Source organism: Mesoplodon densirostris, chromosome 4, assembly GCF_025265405.1.
Source record: "Mesoplodon densirostris isolate mMesDen1 chromosome 4, mMesDen1 primary haplotype, whole genome shotgun sequence".
Classification (NCBI taxonomy): domain Eukaryota; kingdom Metazoa; phylum Chordata; class Mammalia; order Artiodactyla; family Ziphiidae; genus Mesoplodon; species Mesoplodon densirostris.
The window spans coordinates 122,113,071-122,137,294 of NC_082664.1; the positions used below are offsets into that span (position 1 = coordinate 122,113,071).

The window sequence follows — 24,224 nt, forward strand, 5'->3', positions numbered from 1 at the left end:
TTGCTCCTTCTCCTGCTGTGTGTTTTTCTGTCTTCTCATTTTGCTTATGTTACTGTGTTTGGGGTCTCCTTTTTGCAGGCTGCAGGTTCGTAGTTCCCGTTGTTTTTGGTGTCTGTCCCCAGTGGCTAAGGTTGGTTTAGTGGGTTGTGTAGGCTTCTTGGTGGAGGGGACTACTGCCTGTGTTCTGGTGGATGAGGCTGGATCTTGTCTTTCTGGTGGGCAGGTCCACGTCTGGTGGTGTGTTTTGGGGTGTTTGCGGACTTTTTATGATTTGAGGCAGCCTCTCTGCTAATGGGTGGCGTTGTGTTCCTGTCTTGCTAGTTGTTTGGCATAGGGTGTCCAGCACTGTAGCTTGCTGGTCGTTGAGTGAAGCTGGGTGCTGGTGTTGAGATGGAGATCTCTGGAAGATTTTCGCCGTTTGATATTATGTGGAGCTGGGAGGTCTCTTGTGGACCAGTGTCCTGAAGTTGGCTCTCCCACCTCAGAGGCACAGCACTGACTCCTGGCTCCTCAACTTAGGATGATTTGTTGTCTATTCATGTATTCCACAGATGCAGGGTACATGAAGTTGATTGTGGAGCTTTAATCCGCTGCTTCTGAGGCTGCTGGGAGAGGTTTCCCTTTCTCTTCTTTGTTCTCACAGCTCCTGGGTCTCAGCTTTGGATTTGGCCCCGCCTCTGCGTGTAGGTCGCCGGAGGGCGTCTGCTCTTCGCTCAGACAGGACAGGGTTTCACACACATCAATTTTGAAGTGGAAAAAAATGTACAATAACTGAAATGAGAAATTCAGTAGAAGAGTTCAGCAGCAGGTTTGAATAAGCAGAAGCCAGAATCGGGTGAACCTGAAGACAGATCAGTTGAGATGATCTGGCTAAGGAACAGGAATAATAAAGAATGAAGAAAAATAAACAGAGCTTCTAGACTTACGGGACACCATGAGGCATATAAACTTCTGAGAGTCCAGAAGGAAAGGAGGGAAAGGGAAAGAAAGAATATTTCAAGAAATAATGGTCAACAGATCCTCAAATTTGCTGAGAAAATTAATCTACACATCTAAAGAGATTCAAATCTCTAAATTCAAAGAGATTCAAACTTAGATATATCATAATTAAACTGTCTAGAGGTAAAGAGAGTAAATTGAAAGCAGCAAGAGAAAAATGATTCATCATGCACAAAGTATACTCAGTAAGATTAAAAGTTGATTCATCATTAGAAAGCATTGAGGCTAGAGGACAGCAACTTGGCATATTCAAAGTGCTGAAAGAAAAAAACATTGTCAATCAAGAATTCTGTATTCACTAAAACTGTCCTTCAAAATGAAATTATGACATTCCCAGATAAACAGATCCTGAGCGACTGTTACTAGCTGCCCCACAAGAAATATTAAAGGGAGTTCTTCTGACTGAGATGAAAGGACACTAGACAGTAGCTCGAAAGCACATGAAATAATAAAGAGCACCATTAAAGGCAGCTATAGAGTTAAATATAAAAGATAGTAAAAATGTATTTTTTACATTTTGTAACTTTTTTTTTCCTCCAATATGATTTAAAAGACAACTGTGAAAAAGCAATAATTATAAATCTCTCTTGGAGGGCATGCCATTTTAAAGATGTAATTTGCATGACAATAACAGCATAAAGAAGGAGGAAGGGAATGAAGCTATATAGGAGGAAAGTTTTTATATACTATTGAAATTAAGTAGCTTTTAATCTAGATTAGATTGTTGTAAATTAAGATGCTAATTTTAATTCCCTTGGCACCTGTTAAGAAAATAACTAAAAAATAATATAGTAAAAGAAATGACCAGAATATTAAAATAGTATACTAGAAAACATCTTTTCAACACACAAGAAGAGAGTAATGAAAGAAAAGAGGAACAAAAATAATATGTCTTACAGTATATGTGGAAACTAAATAACACATTTCTTAATAACCAATGGGACAAAGAAGAAATCATAAGGGAAATTAGAAAATAGTTTGAAATGAATAGAACAAAATATACACGCATATCTTATGGGCTACAGCTAAAACAGTGCTTAGAGGGAAATTTATTTCTCCCTTAGAGAAATTTATCTCTATTAAAAAAAAAAGAATATCTCAAATCAATAACTTAATGCCCCACCTTAAGATTCTAGGGAAAAAGGGAAAACTAAACCCAAAGCAAGCAGTAGGAAGGACATAATAAAGAATAGATCTGAAATAAATAAAATAGAGTAGAAAACAATAAAGAAAACAAATAAAACTGAAAGGTACTTCTTTAAAAAGGTAAACGAAATTGACAAACCTTGAGGTAGACAGACCAAGAAGAGGAGAGAGGAGACTCAAATTACTAATTTGGGGAAAGAAAGGAGGGTGTTGCTGCTGAACTGATGGAAATAAAAAGGATTATAATACTATTAACAGTTGTATGTCAACAAATTAGAACCTAGTGGAAATGGAAAAATTCCTAGAAATATGCTAACAGCCTATACTGACTCCAGAAGAAATAGAAAGTCTGAAAAGGCCCGTTACAAGAAAAGAGGTTGAATTAGTTATGAAAAAAAATCTTCCCACAAACCAAGGAACAGTGAATTCACTGATAAATTTTATCAAATACTTAATGAAGAATTAACACCAATCCTTTATAAACTCTTCCAAAAACAGACGATAAGGGAATACTTTCATTCTCAATCTGTGAGGCCAGTATTACCAGCATACCAGATAAGACATCACAAAAATGAAAACCACAAACCAATATCCCTCAACAAAAATCCTCAACAAAATCCTTGCAAACTGAGTCCAGCAATATGTAAAAAGTATTTTACACCATTATCTAGTGGAATTTACCCAGGAATGCAAGGTTTGTTCACCTTAGAAAACTCAAATCAGTGTAATACACCACATTGATAGACTAAAGGGCAAAAATCAGATCATCACCTCAGTAGACACAGAAGAGGCACTTGACAGACACGAATACCTTTTCATATTTTTCATCATAAAAATGCTGAACAAATTAGCAATAGAAGGGGACTTCCTCAATCTGATAAGGGGACCTGTGAAAAACCCAAAGGTTATATCATTCTTGATGGTGAATGACTGAATACTTTTCCCTTAAGATCAGAAACAAGACAGGATATCTGTTTTCACCTCTTTTATTTAACATTGTCCTAGAAATCCTGGTAAGAGTAATCAGGCAAGAAAAAGAAAAGATATCCAAATTGGAAAGGAAGAAACCATTTTGTTTGTAGATGACATATTTTGTGTAAAACTTCCTAAGGAATCCACAAAAAAATCTACTAGAGATAAAAAATGAACTCGAGTTGCAAGACACAATGTCAACATGCAAAATTGGTTGTATTTCTAGACATTAACAGTAAACAACCTGAAAACAAAATTAAGTTGATGCTTCAGTTACAAGAGCACCAACAAGTATAAAATTCTTACTAATAAATTTAACAAAAGAATTGCAAGACTTGTTCACTGAAAGTATAAAATATTATTGAAAAAACTTAAAGAATACTGCAATAAATGGAAAGATATTCTATGTTTATGTATTGGAAGGCATAGTTAAGATGGCAATACTGGATCTACAGATTCAGCATAGTCCTGTCAAAACCACAGCTACCTTTATGCAGATATTGATAAGCTAATCCTAAAATTGATATGTAAAGGAATCCAGAAATGCAAGAAGGACAAAAATTGGAGGATTCACATTTCCCAGTTGGGATTAGGCAGTGGATTCTTAGGTATGACAGGATTAGGTATAAAGCACAAGCAACCAAAGAAAAAAATGGATAAATTAGACTTCATCAAAATTAAAAACTTTTGTGCCTCAAAGGATACTATTTTTTTTTTAATTTATTTATTTTTGGCTGTGCTGGGTCTTCGTTGCTGTGCACGGGCTTTCTCTAGTTGCTGCAAGTGGGGGCTACTCTTCGTTGCAGTGAGCGGGCCTCTCAATGCAGTGGCTTCTCTTGTTGCAGAGCACAGGCTCTAGGGCTCACGGGCTTCAGTAGTTGTGGCGCAAGGGCTCAGTAGTTGTGGCTCGTGGGCTCCAGAGCGCAGGCTCAGTAGTTGTGGCGCACGGACCCAGTTGCTCCACGGCATGTGGGATCTTCCTGGACCAGGGCTCGAACCCGTGTCCCCTGCACTGGCAGGCGGATTCCCAACCACTGTGCCACCAGGGAAGCCCTCAAAGGATACTATTAAGAGAGTGAAGGGACTTCCCTGGTGGCGCAGTGGATAAGACTCCATGCTTCCAATGCAGGGGGCCCGGGTTTGATCCCTGTTCAGGGAACTAGATCCCACATGCATGCCACAACTAAAGAGCTGGAGAACCACAACTAAGGAACCTGTGAGCTGCAACTGAGGAGCCCACGTGCTGCAACTAAGGAGCTGGCGAGCCGCAACTAAGGAGCCCACAAGCTGCAACTAAGGAGCCTGCCTGCTGCAACTAAGACCCGGTGCACCCAAATAAATAAATAAATAAATATTTTTTAAAAAAGTGAAATGACAACTCACAGAATGATAGAAGATATTTATAAATCATGTATCTAATAAGGAACTGGTATCTAGAATATATACAATTCTTGCAATTCAGTAGTAAAAAACTAATAACCCAATTAAAAAATGGGCAAAGGATGTGAAAAAACATTTCTCCAAAGAAGATATGCAAATGGTCAATAAAAAACATGAAAAGATGGTCAATATAATTTGTCATTAGGGAAATGCAAATTGAAACCACAGTAAGATACAACTTCACATCTACTAAGATGGTTACAATAAAATAGACAGGTAATAACAGATGTTGGTAATAAGGATGTGGAGAAATTGGAAGCCTCACATGCTGCTGGTGAAAATGGTGCAGCCACTTTGTAAAACAGCCTTGGTAGTTACACTTCACCCAGCAGTTCCACTCTTAGGTAGATACTTAAAAGAATTGAAAGCAGGTGTTCAAACAAAAACTTGTACTTGATGATCTTAGCAACATATTCATAATAGCCAAAAGGTAGAAACGACTCAAATGTTCATCAGCAGATGACTGGATAAACAAAATGTGGTATATCCATACAACGGAATGCTATTTTGTCACATAAATGAATGAGGTACTAGTACATGCTATAACATGGGTGAACCTTGAAAGCATTTTGTTAAGTGAAAGCATAAGACACAAAAGGCCACATACTGTATGATTTCATTTATATGAATTTTCTAGAATAGGCAAATCTGCTGAGAAAGAATGTAGATTAGTGTTTGCTCAGGGCAGACAGGGAGATAAAAAGGGGAGTGATAGTTTAAAGTACAGAGTTTCTCCCTAAGGACTCCACAAAAAAACTACTAGATCTAATAAATGAATTCAGCAAAGTAGCCGACGTGCAGCCTCAGCACTTGTGGCTCACGGGCCCAGTTGCTCCGTGGCATGTGGGATCTTCCCAGACCAGGGCTCGAACCTGTGTCCCCTGCATTGGCAGGCAGATTCTCAACCACTGCACCACCAGGGAAGCCCCATCAGTTGTATTTCTTTACACTAACAATGAAATATCAGAAAGGGAATGTAAAAAAAACCCCAAAAAACTGGGACCTCCCTGGTGGTGCAGTGGTTAAGAATCCACCTGCCATTGCAGGGGACACGGGTTTAAGCCCTGGTCTGGGGAGATCCAGCATGCCGTGGAGCAACTAAGGCCATGTGCCACAACTACTGAGCTTGTGCTCTAGAGCCCATGAGCCACAACTACTGAGCCCTTGTGCCACAATTACTGAAGCCCACATGCCTAGAGCCTGTGCTCCACAACAAGAGAAGCCACTGCAGTGAGAAGCCTGCACACCACAACAAAGAGTATCTCCCCTCTCCACAACTGGATGAAGCCCGTGTGCAGCAACGAAGACCCAATGCAACCAAAAATAAATAAATAAATAAATAAATTTATTTTAAAAAGCCCCAAAAACCTTTTAAAATTGCACCGAAAGAAAAGTATCTAGGAATAAACCTGACCAAGGAGGTGAAAGACTTATATACTGAGAACTATAAAACATTAATAAAGGAAATAAAAGAGGATTCAAAGAAATGGAAAGATATCCCATGCTCTTGGATTAGAAGAATTAATACAGTTAAAATGGCAATACTACCCAAAACAATCTACAGATACAATGAGATCCTGTCAAATTATCCATGACATTTTTCACAGAACTAGAACAAATATCCAAAAATTTATATGGAATCATGAAAGACCCAGAATTGCTAGAGCAATCCTGAGGGAAAAAAACAAAGCAGGAGGACTTCCCTGGTGGCATAGTGATTAAGAATCCATCTGCCAGTGCAGGGGACACAGGTTCAAGACCTGGTCTGGGAAGATCCTGTATGCTGCCGAGCAACTAAGCCCGTGTGCCACAACTACTGATCCTGCACTCTAGAGCCCACGAGCCACAGCTGCTGAGCCCACATGCCACAATACTGGGGCCCGTGTGCCTCGAGCCTGTGCTCTGCAACAAAGACAAGCCACCGCAATGAGAGGCCCGTGCACTTCAGCAAAGGGTGGCCCCCATTCAATGCAACTAGAGAAAGCCCATGCGCAGCAATGAAGACACAATGCAGACAAAAATAAATATTAATTAATTAATTAATTAAAAAAAAAAAGCAGAAAGCATAACTCTTCCAGACTTCAGACAATACTACAAAGTTACAGTAATCAAAACAATGTGGTATTGGTACAAAAACAGGCATATGGATCAATGGTACAGAATAGAGAGCCCAGAAATAAACCCATACACCTATGGTCAATTAATCTTCAACAAAGGAGGCAAGAATATAAAATGGGAAAACAGTCTCTTCATCAGGTGGTGCTAGGAGAGTTGGACAGCTGCATGTAGATCAGAGAAGTTAGAACACACCCTCACTCCATGCACAAAAATAAACTCAAAATGTCTTAAAGACTTAAACATAAGACATGACAGTATAAAACTCCTAGAAGAGAGCAAAGGCATAACATTCTCTGACATAAATCATACCAATGTTTTCTTAGGTCAGTCTCCCAAGGCAATAGAAATAAAAACAAAAATAAACAAATGGAACCTAATCAAACTTACAAGCTTTTGCACAGCAAAGGAAACCATAAAAAAACAAAAAGACGACCAATGGAATGGGAGAAAATATTTGCAAATGATGCAACAGACAAAGGCTTAATCTCCAAAGTATACAAACAGCTCATACAGCTCAACAACAACAAAACAACAACCCAATTGAAAAATGGGCAGAAGGGCTTCCCTGGTGGCGCAGTGGTTGAGAGTCCGCCTGCTGATGCAGGGGACATGGGTTTGTGCCCCGGTCTGGGAAGATCCCACATGCCGCGGAGTGGCTGGGCCCGTGAGCCATGGCCGCTGAGCCTGCATGTCCGGAGCCTGTGCTCCGCAGTGGGAGAGGCCACAACAGTGAGAGGCCCGTGTACCGCCAAAAAAAAAAAAAAAAAAAAAGGCAGAAGACCTTAATAGACATTTCTCCAAAGAAGACATACAGATAGCCAGTAGGCACATGAAAAGATGCTCAGCATCACTAATTATTAGAGAAATGCAAATCAAAACTACAATGAGGTACCACCTCATGCCGGTCAGAATGGTCATCATTAAAACGTCTACAAATAACAGTGTTGGAGAGAGTGTGGAGAAAAGGAAACCCTCCTACACTGTTGGTGGGGATGTAAGTTGGTACAGCCACTATGGAAAACAATATGGAGGTTCCTCATAAAACTAAAAATAGAATTACCATGTGATCCAGCAGTCCCACTCCTGGGATCATTACTTGATTGACTTTGGGAGGGGTAGGGGTGGTATTTACCAGAAGGGAATGAAATAACTTGCTGAGGTGATGGAAGTGTCCTGTATCTTGATTGAGGATTATATGATATAACTATTTGTTTAAGCTCATCAAACTGTATACTTGAGATTAGTGGAGTTTACTGTATGTGAAATATACCTTTAAAAAAATGGCCCTAAGGCCTGGGAGCTGGCATTACAGAAACTATTATAGGATCAGAGACATGGCTTCAGGTTTCAATGATACAGTGGAGCTGGGATTGAGCCCCTGTTTTATATGGTGTAGGAGCTTCAAAGAGCTTGAACTCTTCTGTCACTGAAAAGATAATTGTAAAACTCTGTCTGTTGGCCTTGACTAGAAGAACAAGAAGAATCATATCAGTATATGTTAGTCCTTAGATAAAGTTTGAAAAAAAAGTTGCCTAAAAAAATTAGTGCCCCATATCTTCTTCACCATGTGAGAGAATTTATACTGTTTGTTTGGTGCATAATCTCAAACTAAGAAATTATCAAAACTAGGCTAGGAACTTAGCATAAGCAAACACTAAATAAACCTCTTTTAAGAGTTTGAGACTCCACTGAAAACGTACTTATAAAATCATCCTAGGAAACCAAACCACCTTGACAGGGAGTTAGTACACACACAAAGGAGTATCACTTTAAGGTTTGGAAATAGTATTATAGTCTGTAAAGCAGTGTTTAAAATTGTTAAAGAGTTAAAATAACGCATAGAAAGCAGAATGAAAGAACAGAAGTTAAAAAAATAACAAAACCCTAAGTTATAGGTATGATGATGAGACACAAAACAGTCGGTGAGACACAAAACAGTCACAGATATAAAATTACCCATATCCAAATGGCATTGCCACAATTTATTTAGATAAAATAGAAAATTGAGTACAGAGGCTGTAGTCAAGTTGAGCGAGTTTTAATTTAAGATTACATAATAATTTACTATATTTAATATTCTGAACTCATATAAAATACTTTAATACCATAATCTTCTTAAATTATTTCTGACTAACAATATATCATTAGCTATTGAAGGGCCTGAAAGTCTGTTGATAACTTTCAAAAATTACAATTTGGATGGAGTATGAGTAGAACTCACCAGGTGGTTTTTTCCTCAAATGGTCCCCCTCAACTGATGGCTTACCCTAACCCCTAGTCCCCACCCTGTTACTAACCAAGTGCAGCCTCATCTGAGCCTAAGCATTCCTTCCCCCCTGCAAGAGTCCTATGAAGGAGGGGATTATTGAGAATAGAATATTTTTATTGAGGTATCTTTTGACTAAGAAATGATGGTAACTTGGTAATACTTGTCTCTTCTTGAAACATTGAACATGTACAGCTATGGACTCTCTGTACTGGATAAATGAGATAGTGTTTTATTAGCTTACTTTTTAATTATAGGATATGAAATGTTTTTTTTAACTTTACAAAAGCCTGATACATCTATCTATATCTATATCTATATCAGATATCTGTTTCTATATCTATCTGTCTATCTATAATCTGATGTTATGGTATCATGAGATTCTGTCTCTTTAACTAAAACGTAGATCCCTATTCTCTGGATGTAGATATTCAGTTTATGGAATTATAGTTTGGTTAAACCATGCAAACCTCTTTGAATTACTCTGCTTCTGTTTAACTTTTTAAATGATTCTGCCTTGAGATCTATTCATAGATAGTATCTTATTCCTAATTATACAGTAAATATGTACTAATGGAACTTTAGTTCATAATTATGTGTTGCTTTATTTGCCTCCATCTATTGTTAAACTATTCACTTTTATTTTATTTTATTTTTATTTATTTATTTTTTTTTGCGGTATACGGGCCTCTCAGTGTTGTGGCCTCTCCCATTGCGGAGCACAGGCTCCGGACCTGCAGGCTCAGCGGCCATGGCTCACGGGCCCAGCCGCTCCGTGGCATGTGGGATCTTCCCGGACCGGGGCATGAACCCGCGTCCCCTGCATCGGCAGGCGGCCTCTCAACCACCGCGCCACCAGGGAAGCCCTCACTTTTATTTTTTAAAGGCAAACCTACATACATTTGAACTTCATGTCCTAACTCTAGAGATGTTCTTGTGTAAATGATACTTGGCTCCTCCCAAACCTGGAAAACCTGAATTCTCTTTTAAATACATTTATTCCTAATATTTGTGGTACAATCTTCCTTCCCTCTTTACTGCTCAAGTGTCTCACTGTTTCAGTAGCACTAATCTGGGGCTTTGTTCCTTACTTGAATGTGCTCTGGTTCCTTTCCTCTCAATAATTGATTCTGACAGATTTTCCAGCTTTGTTTTCAGATTTATAAGTACAGAAGTGCTGCTGGGTTTTCCTGCTCTCTAGTGCTTTTCTTCCTACTCTTTCAACATTGACACACTTGGAATTCCTACAAGTGTGGTTAATTGCGAGATTTGTGAACCTTTAACTTTTGGTAAATTGTTTTGGGTATATTTCTCTTTGGGGTTCCATCAGAAACAATGTTTCTTGCATTGTTGCCAACTCTATGCTAATTATATTTCAGACCTGATAAAAATGAGTCCATTAAAAAAAAGACACCATACAATTGTTTTCGAAATTTCCCTGGTATTTTAAATTAAAATTTTTTAGTATGATGTTAACTCACAACACTTTTGAGTACTGAAAAAGGATACTTCTGAATAACTGGACAGGACCTTTATTTTTTCCTATTGTTTTTGTGTAATTTCCTCAAATTAATTGGAAAAATTATTCATATTTAACCCCAATTATTTGATACATTTTTATTTACTATTAAGATAGTTGGCAGCACTGTCCTTGATTCTCTATTGGTTTGGGCTTATATAATGTCTTTTTCTTTTCTCCATTTTTTGTTTTTCTTTTGCTTCCTAAGGACATGATGATACAGCGCCATGTGCAGTTTTGAAAAGTATGGATAGTATTAGCTTTCTCCAACACCCAGTCCACCAGAGGAGCTTAGAGATTCTGCAGAGGTGCAAGGAAGAGAAGTACAGTAAGGCTGCAAATCCTGATAAATAAACTCTGTGTCATCACATCCATTTGGAAATGGAAACCAGGAGCATTCTACACCTGGGTGGGACGTAAATAGCTTAGGCAATGTGACCTGTATAATCCTTTGACCAGTGAGTCTCTGGATACTTCCATTGAGACTTTCATTGTTTTTTTTGAAAAAGTTGATATACCTGTTCTTTTAACTTGGATGACTATTTGTGATCCTTGAGCTGTTAATTATACTTGGTTACAGACTTTGAATTGGTTTCTGCTTTTGACTTTAAAGTATCCAAGTGATGGGTAAAAATGAATAATGATTTTTTCCTGTTGGTTTTTTTTTCAACTTTATTGAAATCTAATTGAGGTAGTGTAAACTGCATGCCAAAGCATACAGTTTGGTAAGTTTAGACATATATGAACTCATCACAATCAAGATAATTAACATATCTAACACTGCCAACAGTTTCCTCTGTCTCTTGAGAATTCCTGCTGATTTTTTTTTTTTTTTTTTTTTTTTTTGCTGTACGCGGGCCTCTCACTGCTGTGGCCTCTCCCGTTGCGGAGCACAGGCTCCGGACACACAGGCTCCGCGGCCATGGCTCGCGGGCCCAGCCGCTCCGCGGCATGTGGGATCTTCCGGGATCGGGGCACGAACCCGTGTCCCCTGCATCGGCAGGCGGACTCTCAACCACTGCGCCACCAGGGAAGCCCCCTGCTGATTTTTATGCTAATTTACACTTGAATTTTAACATCAGCAATATTGCTTTCACTGGCAAATTCACTTAGTTTGACTATAGTTCTCCTATCAGATTTTATCATGTCTGATTTAGAGCAAAGCCACCAGTTAATGTTTTGTCTAAGGAAGAATGACAGAATCATAGAGGGTGTTCTCTTGTTTTGTTTGTTTGTTTGTTTTTTATAAAATTGGTGTAAAATGATGCCCTTGGTCTCCATTTTCTCCTTTTCTATTTGTTGTACTCATTCTGCGTGAAAATGGTTCTTTTGCTTGTTGTGGGAAAACAGTTGTTTGGCTACTGCTATTGCTATAGTGAGAATAAAAGGATCCTACAGAATACTCAAAGCCTAACTCAGCAATTTGCATATAATGGACTAAATTACTTATGTAGTCTGTTCTGAGCTTTTTACAAATCACAGATTTACTTTGCTAACTTCACAGTTCTGTGACTGAAATTCCATGGAATATTAGTATTTAATTATCAGTGAAAGGAGAATATAAGTAGAATTCCTAAGAGCAAATGTTGTGGGTTCTTTCTTCAGTTCTTACTTATGCTGTCTTGGTATAAGAAAATGTGTAATGCCTTTTGAAAAATGTTAAAATATTTTCTCATTTTAGAAGAATGAAGGTAAGTATTGTGTTTAAAAAAGACATCTTCAAATGTTGCTCTTAATTATTGCTATGGTTTCTGAAAGGTATACAAGTACTTATTCCAAATATCCATCTTCCTTTTCTTAATCTTTTAATTCATGGGACATGATTGAAAACAGTCTACAAATCTTTTGGAGGGAACTTAATTCTTTTTAACTTCTAAATAATTGGAAGTAGTTTATTTGCTTTGTTGATTTTCATGACTCTCAGCCTGACAACCCCAGGCCTAATTGTATTCCAGTTAGGTATATATGGGTGTAGAATAGGAAGGCAAGAGTTTCAGCAGCAGCTGCATGAGGATATTGTACATTGTACACATGCACATTTATTTCTACATTTGTGGAAGCTGGGCTTTTCCATTACTTTAGGTAGTTTATTTTCCATTATAGTACTACCAATAATTAAAATTTTATAATATATAAAATGATAAATTCAAGTTTGGGAGATTGTTTTTAAAAAACCGGGGGACTACTAGCCTTAGGTAATAATAGTGGTGAATTGATGAGGTGAATGAACCCTGCCACAGGTAACAATGATAAACCCTGGAAAAAAATTAAGGTAACATTATTTGAAAGCACTGGAAAAGAGATTAAAAAAATATTAACAGACCCCAAAAGACCAAAAATAAGCACAGAAACTAGTGGGGAGTTTATTCTTTAAAGTAACTAAGTAGTGGGTAAGAATTGTGAATTTGTGGCTTTTTGCATAAGGTTCTCCCTAACTGCCATAGCTTCAGAGACAGAAAACCACAACCATACTGGCTTGAAGTGTCAGAGGATAAAGTTGAGGAGTAGCAAAGAAGCTTGAAATTTAGGAGGAAAATCCTGGAATGGAGAGAGCTGCCAAAGGCTAAAACTCAAAGGGTACGAATTCTGCCATCCATACCTGGCTGACTGTTGTGAGTATTCAGGGGAGACCATAGGAGCTCTGTCAAAGAGCAATGCAAACCAAATAGGAGATAACTTTGGAAAGACACAACTGCAGTAGGTGAGATTTGCAAGTTTACTGATTTTTTTTAACTGAGGGCTTTTTGTATCTCTGCATAGCTCCTCTTGGGGGATAGCTGAATTCTTACTGCCTTTAGTTGGAATCCCATAGGTAGAGGTGAGAGAGAAAGAAGCAGAAAAGTATTGGAAGAAATAGTGGCTGAAAACTTCTCATGTTTGAGAAAAACTAGCTTGGAGATTCAAGACAACCTGTGACCTCCAACTAGAATCAATACAAAAGAAAACCACAACTAGACACGTTATAGGCAAATTGCTAAATGCCAAAGATAGAAAGAAAATCTTGAAAGCAGCCCATAGAAAATATGGTACATTAAATACAGGGGAATACAGGCATACCTCAGAGCAATTTCAGAATCAGTTCCAGATCACTGCAATAAAGCAAATATCACAATAAAGGGAGTCACATGAATTTTTTTGGTTTCCTGGTTCATATAAAAGTTATGTTTACACTATACTGTAGTCTGTTAAGTGTGCAGTAGCATTATGTCAAAAAAACACAATGTACATACCTTAATTAAAAAATACTTTATTGCTGGGCTTCCCTGGTGGCGCAGTGGTTGAGAGTCCACCCTGCAGTCCATGCAGGGAACACGGGTTCGTGCCCCGGTCCGGGAAGATCCCACATGCCGTGGAGCGGCTAGGCCCGTGAGACATGGCCGCTGAGCCTGCATGTCCGGAGCCTGTGCTCCGCAACAGGAGAGACTGCAACAGTGAGAGGCCCGTGTACCACAAAAACAAACAAACAAACAAAAAAAAAAACTTTATTGTTAAAAAATGCTAACCATAGTCCGAACCTTCAGGGAGTAGTAGTTACATCAAAGATCACTGATCACAGATCACCATAACAAATATTATAATAATGAAAACTTTGAAATACTGCAGGCATTAGCTAAATGTGACACAGAGTCACTATGTGAGCAAATGCTGTTGGAAAAATGGTGCTGACAGACGTGCTCAACACATGGTTGCCACAAATCTTCAATTTGTAAAAAACGCAATATCTGCAAAGCACAATAAAGTGAAGTACAATAAAATGAGGTTTGCCTATAATGATATGGTTAACACTTGTCTTCTCATTAAAAGCATTGGAGGCTGAAAGATATCCAAAAATCATAATTAAAATCCAACAAAACAATTCAAGACCCCAAAACAAAAGCAATGTTCAGGCAGTTCAGTTAATTTATAGTTTGGGTCCAGACAAGTTAATTGTCTGTTAGAAGAAAAATCAAGGCTGCAGGAAAACATAACAGTTCATTGTTGTTACAATGTATTATCCACAATGTCCAATCATCAGTTAGGAAAAGTATCTTTCAAAAATGAAGCTGGAATAAAGATATTTTCAGATGAACAGATAATCTGAGGGAATTTGTCACCGTAATGTGTTCTATGAAAAAGATAATGGAAATTCTTTAGGTTAAAAGCAAATGACACCAGATGGTAATTTGAATGTATAGTAGAGGCTGATAAACGTTTTCTGCAAAGGATCAGATGGTAAATATTTTAGGCTTTGTGGGTCATATGGTCTGTTGAAACAACTCAATTCTGCTGTGAAAGGAGCTATAGAGACAATACATAAATAAATGAGCATGGCTACATTCCAATAAATTTTATTATAGACACTGAAATTTAAATTCCATATAATTTTCACATGTCACAAAAATATTCTTCCATTGATTTTTTTCCTCAACCATTAAAAAAATGTAAAACCATTCTTGGCTCTCAGGCCATGCAAAAATAGGCAGTGGGTTTGATTTGGCCCATGGACTCTAGTTTGCTGATCCATGAGTTATTGGAAGGAATAAAGAAACAGAGGTAATACATATGTATAAAAATAAATGACTATACATATTTTCTTTCTCTCTCTCAGTTCTTTTAAAAGATATATGATTATTTAGGGTAAAAATTATGACATTGTTCTGGTGGTTTAAAATGTGTCCACAAATTTTTTGATACTCCTCCCTTCAAAAGGCATGTGCTGTACTTAGTGATTTGCTTCTAAAATGTACTGTGGCAGAACTGACAATGTGTGACCTTCGAGGTTAAGACATAAAAGGTATTGTGGCTTTTCCTCCTCCATTTCATTTTCGGTGCTGCCACCTTCTCTCTATAGTGATTATTCTCTGAGATTTGCAGGGAGGAAATTAGAAGAGTGGGGAGAAATTATGGTTCTTGGGAGCATGAGCTGAAGCCCCACTTCCACAAAGGTCAGGAGCCCTGGAAAAGGGAAGGAATAAGATTCTGGGGGAAGAGAGAGAGAGAGGGTAGAATAGTAGAATGTCAATTTAATTTAAACCCATACTTTTGACCTTCTTGGGACAACGGAGACTGTGATGTTCCTGAACAAGATGAAGGACCAGCAATTGTCAGAGAAGGGCTTGTCACCGTCCTGATGTGCCTGCCTTAATGTCCATGACCTCAGGCATCAGTGTGGTCACACAAATGATTGAAAATTTAAAGTATGTTGTCTGACCAAAATGGAATTAAAATAGAAATCAGTAACAGAAAGACATCTGAGAAATCCTCACATATTTGGAAAATAACATGTATAAGTAACTTATAAGTTAAAGAAAAATTTATAAGGGCAACTTGAAAATATTTTGGTCTGAATGATAATGGAAACACAGCATATTAAAAGTTGTGGAATGCAGCTAAAGAAGTGCTTAAAAGAAAACCAGTAGCTTTAAACCCTTATATAAGAAAAGAAATGAGGTAAAAAATCAATGATCTGAGCTTTTACTTTATGAAGCTATAACAAGAAGGGCCTATTAGAGCTAAAATTACTGAATAGGAAGCTGACCAACAGTAGAGAAAATCAGTGGAAACCAAAAGCTGGTATTTTGGGTTTTTTAGTGTGTTTTTTTTGTTTTCTTTTATTTATTTTTTTAATATAGCAGGCACTTACTAGTCATCAATTTTATACACATCAGTGTATACATTTCAATCCCAATGGCCCAATTCATCACACCACCACACACACCCCCGCCGCTTTCCCCCACTGGTGTCCATATGTTTGTTCTCTACATCTGTGTCTCAATTTCTGCCCTGCAAACTGGTTCACCTGTACCATTTTTCTAGGTTCCACATATATGCGTTAATATACGATATTTGTTTTTCTCTTTCTGACTTAACTTCACTCTGTATGACAGTCTCTGAATCCATCCACGTCTCAACAAATGACCCAATTTCATTCCTTTTTATGGCTGAGTAATATTCCATTGTATATATGTACCACATCTTCTTTATCCATTCATCTGTTGATGGACATTTAGGTTGCTTCCATGACCGGGCTATTGTAAATAGTGCTGCACTGAACACTGCGGTGCATGTGTCTTTTTGAATTATGGTTTTCTCTGGGTATATGCCCAGTAGTGGGATTGCTGGATCATATGGTAATTCTATTTTTAGCTTTTTAAGGAACCTCCATACTGTTCTCCATAGTGGCTGTATCAGTTTACATTCCCACCAGCAGGGCAAGAGGGTTCCCTTTTCTCCACACCCACTCCAGCATTTGTTGTTTGTAGATTTTCTGAGGATGCCCATTCTAACTGGTGTGAGGTGATACCTCATTGTAGTTTTGATTTGCATTTCTCTAATAATTAGTGATGTTGAGCAGCTTTTCATGTGCTTCTTGGCCATCTGTATGTCTTCTTTGGATAAGCGTCTATTTAGGTTTTCTGCCCATTTTTGGATTGGGTTGTTTGTTTCTTTAATATTGAGCTGCATGAGTTGTTTATGTATTTTAGAGATTAATCCTTTGTCTGTTGATTTGTTTGCGAATATTTTCTCCCATTCTGAGGGTTCTCTTTTTGTCTTGTTTATGGTTTCCTTTGCTGTGCAAAAGCTTTGAAGTTTCATTAGGCCCCAATTGTTTATTTTTGTTTTTATTTCCATTTCTCTAGGAGGTGGATCAAAAAAGATCTTGCTGTGATTTATGTCAAAGAGTGTCCTTCCTATGTTTTCCTCTAAGAGTTTTATAGTGTCCAGTCTTACATTTAGGTCTCTAGTCCATTTTGAGTTTATTTTTGTGTATGGTGTTAGGGAGTGTTCTAATTTCATTCTTTTACATGTAGCTGTCCAGTTTTCCCAGCACCACTTATTGAAGAGACTGTCTTTTCTCCATTGTATATCCTTGCCTCCTTTGTCATAGATTAGTTGACCATAGGTGTGTGGGTTTATCTCTGGGCTTTCTATCTTGTTCCATTGATCTATGTTTCTGTTTTTGTGCCAGTACCATATTTTCTTGATTACTGTAGCTTTGTAGTATAGTCTGAAGTAAGGGAGTCTGATTCCTCCAGCTCCGCTTGATTCCCTCAAGACTGCTTTGGCTATTCGGGGTCTTTTGTGTCTCCATACAAATTTTAAGATTTTTTTTCCAGTTCTGTAAAAAATGCCATTGGTAATTTGGTAGGGATTGTATTGAATCTGTAGATTGCTTTCGGTAGTATAGTCATTTTCACAATATTGATTCTTCCAACCCAAGAACATGATATATCTCTCCATCTGTTGGTATCATCTTTAATTTCTTTCATCAGTGTCTTATAGTTTTCTGCATACAGGTCTTTTGCCTCCCTAGGTAGGTTTATTCCTAGGTATTTTATTGTTTTTGTTGCAGTGGTAAATGGCAGTGTTTCCTTAATTTCTCTTTCAGATTTTTCATTAGTATATAGGAATGAAAGAGATATCTGTGCATTGATTTTGTATCCTGCAACTTTACCAAACTCATTGATTAGCCCTAGTAGTTTTCTGGTAGCCTCTTTAGGGTTCTCTTATTTCTTTTTCTTCTCTGATTGCTGTAGCTAGGACTTCCAAAACTATGTTGAGTAATAGTGGTGAGGGTGGACATCCTTGTCTTGTTCCTGATCTTAGAGGAAATGGTTTCAGTTTTTCACCATTGAGAATGATGTTTGCTGTGGGTTTGTCGTATATGGCCTTTATTATGTTGAGGTAGGTTCCCTCTATGCCCACTTTCTGGAGAGTTTTTATCATAAATGGGTGTTACATTTTGTCAGAAGCTATTTCTGCATCTATTGAGATGATCATATGGTTTTTCTCCTTCAATTTATTACATGGTGTATCACACTGATTGATTTGTGTATATTGAAGAATCCTTGCATCCCTGGGATAAATCCCACTTGATCGTGGTGTATGATCCTTTTAATGTGTTGTTGGATTCTGTTTGGTAGTATTTTGTTGAGGATTTTTACATCTATATTCATCAGTGATATTGGTTTATAATTTTCTTGTTTTGTAGTATCTTTGTCTGGTTTTGGTATCAGGGTGACGGTGGCCTCATAGAATGAGTTTGGGAGTGTTCCTTCCTCTGAAATTTTTTGGAAGAGTTTGAGAAGGATGAGTGTTAGCTCTTCACTAAATGTTAGATAGAATTCACCTGTGAAGCCATCTGGTCCTGGACTTTTGTTTGTTGGAAGATTTTTAATCACAGTTTCAATTTTATTACTTGTGATTGGCCTGTTCATATTTTCTATTTCTTCCTGGTTCAGTCTTGGAAGGTTATACCTTTCTAAGAATTTGTCCATTTCTTCCAGGTTGTCCACTTTATTGGCATAGAGTTGCTTGTAGTAATCTCTTAGGATGCTTTGTATTTCTGCAGTGTCTGTTGTAACTTCTTTTTCATTTCTAATTTTATTGATTTGAGTCCTCTCCTTTTTCTTGATGAGTCTGGCTAATAGTTTATCAATTTTCTTTATCTTCTCAAAGAACCAGCTTTTAGTTTTATTGATCTTTGCTATTGTTTCCTTTGTTTCTATTTCATTTATTTCTGCTCTGATCTTTATGATTTCTTTCCTTTTGCTAACTTTGGGTTTTGTTTGTTCTTCTTTCTCTAGTTCCTTTGGTGTAAGGTTAGATTGTTTATTTGAGGTTTTTCTTGTTTCTTGAGGTAGGCTTGTATAGCTAGAAACTTGCCTCTTCGAACTGCTTTTGCTGTATCCCATAGGTTTTGGTTGGTTTTTTTTTTTTTCTGCGGTACGCGGGCCTCTCACCGCTGTGGCCTCTCCCGCTGCAGAGCACAGGCTCCGGACGCGCAGGCCCAGCGGTCATGGCTCACGGGCCCAGCCGCCCCGCGGCACGCGGGATCCTCCCGGGCCGGGGCACTAACCCGCACCCCCTGCATCGGCAGGTGGACTCTCAACCACCACGCCACCAGGGAAGCCCTATCCCATAGGTTTTGGATCATCGTGTTTTCATTGTCATTTGTCTCTAGGTATTTTTTGATTTCCTGTTTGATTTCTTCAGTGATGTCTCGATTATTTAGTAATGTATTGTTTAGCCTCCATGTGTTTGTGTTTTTTACGTTTTTTTCCCTGTGATTAATTGATTTCTGATCTCAAAGTGTTGTGGTCAGAAAAGATGCTTGATATAATTTCAGTTTTCTTAAATTTACTGATTCTTGATTTGTGATCCAAGATGTGATCTATCCTGGAGAATGTTCCGTGCGCACTTGAGAAGAAAGTGTAATCTGCTGTTTTTGGATGGAATGACCTATAAATATCAATTAAATCTCTCTGGTTTACTGTGTCATTTAAAGCTTCTGTTTCCTTACTTATTTTCATTTTGGATGATCTGTCCATTGGTGTAAGTGAGGCGTTAAAGGCCCCCACTGTTATTGTGTTACTGTCGATTTCCTCTTGTATAGCTGTTACCAGTTTCCTTATGTATTGAGGTGCTCCTATATTGGGTACATATATATTTATAATTGTTATATCTTCTTCTTGGATTGATCCCTTGATCATTATGTAGTGTCCTTCCTTGTCTCTTGTAACATTCTTTATTTTAAAGTCTATTTTATCTTATATGAGTATTGCCACTCCAGCTTTCTTTTGATTTCCATTTTCATGGAGTATCTTTTTCCATTCCCTCACTTTCAGTCTGTATGTGTCCCTAGGTCAGAAGTGGGTCTCTTGTAGACAGCATATAGATGGGTCTTGTTTTTGTATCCATTCAGCAAGCCTGTGTCTTTTGGTTGGAGCATTTAATCCATTCACGTTTAAGGTAATTATCGATATGTATGTTCCTATGACCATTTTCTTAATTGTTTTGGGTTTATTTTTGTAGGTCCTTTTCTTCTCTTGTGCTTCCTACTTAGAGAAGTTCCTTTAGCATTTGTTGTAGAGCTGGTTTGGTGGTGCTGAATTCTCTTAGCTTTTGCTTGTCTGTAAAGCTTTTGATTTCTCCACTGAATCTGAATGAGACCCTTTCTGGGTAGAGTAATCTTGGTCGTAGGTTCTTCCCTTTCATCACTTTAAATATGTCATGCCACTCCCTTCTGGCTTGTAGAGTTTCTGCTGAGAACTCAGCTGTTAACCTTATAGGAGTTCCCTTGTATGTTATTTGTCTTTTTTCCCTTGTTGCTTTCAATAATTTTTCTTTGTCTTTAATTTTTGCCAATTTGATTACTATGTGTCTCAGCATGTTTCTCCTTGGGTTTATCCTGCCTGGGACTCTCTGTGCTTCCTGGACTTGGTTGGCTCTTTACTTTCCCAGGTTAGGGAAGTTTTCGACTATAATCTCTTCAAATATTTTCTCGGGTCCTTTCTCTCTGTCTTCTCCTTCTGGGACCCCTATAATGTGAATGTTGTTGCGTTTGATGTTGTCCCAGAGGTCTCTTAGGCTGTCTTCATTTCTTTTCATTCTTTTTTCTTTATTCTGTTCCACAGCAGTGAATTCCACCATTCTGTCTTCCAGGTCAGTTATCCATTCTTCTGCCTCAATTTTTCTGCTATTGATTCCTTCTAGTGTAGTTTTCATTTCAGTTATTGTATTGTTCATCTCTCTTTGTTCTTTAATTCTTCTAGGTCTTTGTTAAACATGTCTTGCATCTTCTCGATCTTTGCGTCCATTATTTTTCTGAGGTCCTGGATCATCTTCACTATCATTATTCTGAATTCTTTTTCTGGAAGGTTGCCTATCTCCATGTCATTTAGTTGTTTTTCTGGGGTTTTATCTTGTTCCTTCATCTGGTACATAGCCCTCTGCCTTTCCGTCTTGTGTGTCTTTCTGTGAATGTGGTTTTTGTTCCGCAGGCTGCAGGATTGTAGTTCTTCTTGCTCCTGCTGTCTGCACTCTGGTGCTGTACAAAAGGCCAGTACATCAGACTACTCTTATATGTATTCCAGAATTTCTGTCTCAGTTTCAAAAATATGTCATCCTTTTCCTGGAGAATACTCTTACCGAAGTAGAAGGCAGAGTTGTACACCGGCCCGCTGAGCTCCTGGTCGCACAGCACCTTGGTCAGGACGGTGCGTGGCGCGCGCCCTGGCAACACACGCACAGCCACACATAGTTGAAGTTTGTGTGGAAGGCCATGGCCATGGTGGCCATGGGCTGCATCTGCCACCAGTGGCAGGCCCGCCCCACAGCCGCTTCTGCAGCGTGTCGCCAGCTGAGAAGAGCGCAGCGTCCAAACGCTGGTATTTTGAAAAAAGCAATGAAATTAATAAAGCTTGAGTCCAGCACCATTCAGTAGAACTTTCTGTGAGTATGGAAATGTTCTCCAACTATGCTGTTCAAAACCGTAGCCACTAGCCACAGGTGGTTGTTCAACACCTGAAATTTTTTAAAAATTTTAAAACTGAAGTTTTAATTAAATCAGTTTAAATTTGAATGGCCATGTATAGCTAGTGGCTGCTGTATTGGATAGTGTAGTTCTGGCCATTCTGATCAAGAAATATGAGAGAAAACACAAATACTGTTATTTGAAATGAACAGGTGGACACAGTTACATATGGTATAGACATCAAAAGTTTGAGGAAAGATTGTGAACATTTATGCCAATATAGTCAACAACTTAGATGAAATGGACAGATTCCTTGAATGTCAACAGTTATCAAAATTGACCCAAGGAAAAATAAAGACTCTTTATCTGTTTAGTCCTGTATCAATGATTGGATTCATAAGTAAAATCTTCCCACACATGAAAACAAAAAAGTCCAGGCATATATAGCTTCAGTAGTCAATTTTATTTAAGAAATGTTTTCATTTTTGTTTTTTTTATTTTTGGCTACTGTGCGCAGGCTTTCTCTAGTTTCGGCAAGTGGGGGCTACTCTTTGTTATGGTGCATGGGCCTCTCATTGTGGTGGCTTCTCTTTTTGCGGAACCTGGGCTCTAGGCGCACAGGCTTCAGTCCCTGTAGCACGTGGGGTCAGTAGTTGTTCCACGCGGGCCCTAGAGTGCACGTGCTTCAGTAGTTGTGGTTTGTGGCCTCAGTAGTTGTGGCTCATGGGCTTAGTTGCTCCATGGCATGTGGGATTTTCCCGTATCAGGGATTGAACCCGTGTCCCCTGCATTGGCAGGCAGATTCTTAACCACTGCACCACCAGGGAAGTCCTTAAGGAATGTTTAAGAAAGCAATTATACCAGTTCTCCTCAACTCTTTCAGAAAACAGAGGAGCAAGTAGTACTATACAAATCATATCATTAAACCAGTATTATTACTCTAAAACCAAAATTAGATAGCATTACAAGATAATTACAGTCTAATGTTCCTCACAGTGAGAGATGTAAAAGTCCTTAACAAAGTAAGAGCAGCCTGAATTCAGCAATATATTTAAAGAATAATACATGAAGACCAAGTGGAAATTCAGGAATGAAAGATTAGTTTGATATAGAAAATCAATCAATATAATGTATTATATATATGTATATATAGAGTCATAATTTATAATATAGATATTAATCATCTAAAAAAGAAAAACCATATATCGTCTTAGTAGATGGATATAAAGAACTTGTCATAATTCTATGCCCATTCCTATTTTAAAACTTTTAGCAGCCTAGGAATAGAAGGCAACTTCCTCAACTTTATAAAGAATACACATGAAAATTCTACAGCAGACTTCATATGTAATGGTGAAAGACTGAGTACTTCTTCCCTGACATTAAGAACAAGGGAAAGATATCTGATTTTGCCTCTCAGATTTAACATTGTACTAAAGGTCATTGTGCAATAAGGCAGCAAAAAGAAATAGGTACATAGATTGAAAAGGAAGATGTAGACAACATGATCATCTATATAGAAAGTACTAATGGGTTTAAAAAATGCTTCTTTAATATTAAAAGTGAATTTAACAGTCTCACAGTATACCAGCTAAATATAGAAAATTAAATTGTAATATTCTAGCCATGAACACTTGGAAAATGAAACTTATAAAGTCCATTTATATATCTGTGGCAGTCAGCTACAGTAGTTATTCCCCATTTATCCCCATCTTCTGGTATTTACAACCTTGTGTAGTCTCCTCCCACATTTTACCAGTGTTGGTCTATGTGACCTATAGGACATAGTAGAAGTAATAGTACATCACTGCCAAAATTGTTAAAAAAGACTAGTTTCCATCTTAGGTACTTTCTCACTTGCTAACTCTCTCTCGGATCACTGTCTCTTGGAGGATCAAGCTGCTGTTGTGAGTAGCCCTACTGATAATCCCACTGAAGCCTCTAGTCAAAGGCAGTGGAGAACTTTGAGGCTTGCCTCTAAGGTCACATGAGTGACCTTAGAGACAGGTCCTTCAGTTCAATTCTAGCTTTGAAATGACCACAGCGTTGGCTGACAGCTTGAATACAACTCATGATAGACCCTGTCAGAACCACCCAGCTAAGCAGCTCTTGAAACCTGTTCCTCTACAAAGTCTGTGATATTACGTGTTATTTTAAAGTGCTAGGTTTTGGAGTGATTTGATATGCAATGGATTATAATATAGCATACCAAAACATGAAATATTTAGGGATAAATTTAACAAAATACTGTTAGACCAGTATACAACTGAGAGAAATTGAAAAATGTCTAAATAAGTGAAGAGAGATACATATTTTTGTATTTCTAAGATGTCATTTCTCCCCCAGATGGATCTGTGGATTGAATGAAGTCCCAGTGAATATTGAAGCAGATTTTGGGGTAGCAATTCATATGCTGATAACTAAAATTTATATAGAAATGTAGAATATCTAGAATGACCAAAACAATTGTGAAGAAGAATAATGAAGCTGGAGATCTTACACTATATGATTTTAAGATTAAAATAATC

General features: G+C 38.0%; 1 protein-coding gene across 7 annotated transcripts in view; it reads left to right on the top strand.

The window, feature by feature from the left end:
• Positions 1–24,224, top strand: part of MYO9A (myosin IXA) — a 295,878-nt gene that overhangs the window by 137,265 nt on the left and 134,389 nt on the right. For 6 of the 7 annotated variants that reach the window (XM_060097070.1, XM_060097072.1, XM_060097075.1 and 3 more), the window contains one exon: positions 10,669–10,788. The exons of the other annotated variant lie outside the window; for it this stretch is intronic. In XM_060097070.1, coding sequence (XP_059953053.1) covers positions 10,669–10,788 — 120 coding nt within the window. The remainder of the gene's footprint in view (positions 1–10,668; positions 10,789–24,224) is intronic. 7 annotated transcript variants of the gene reach the window in all.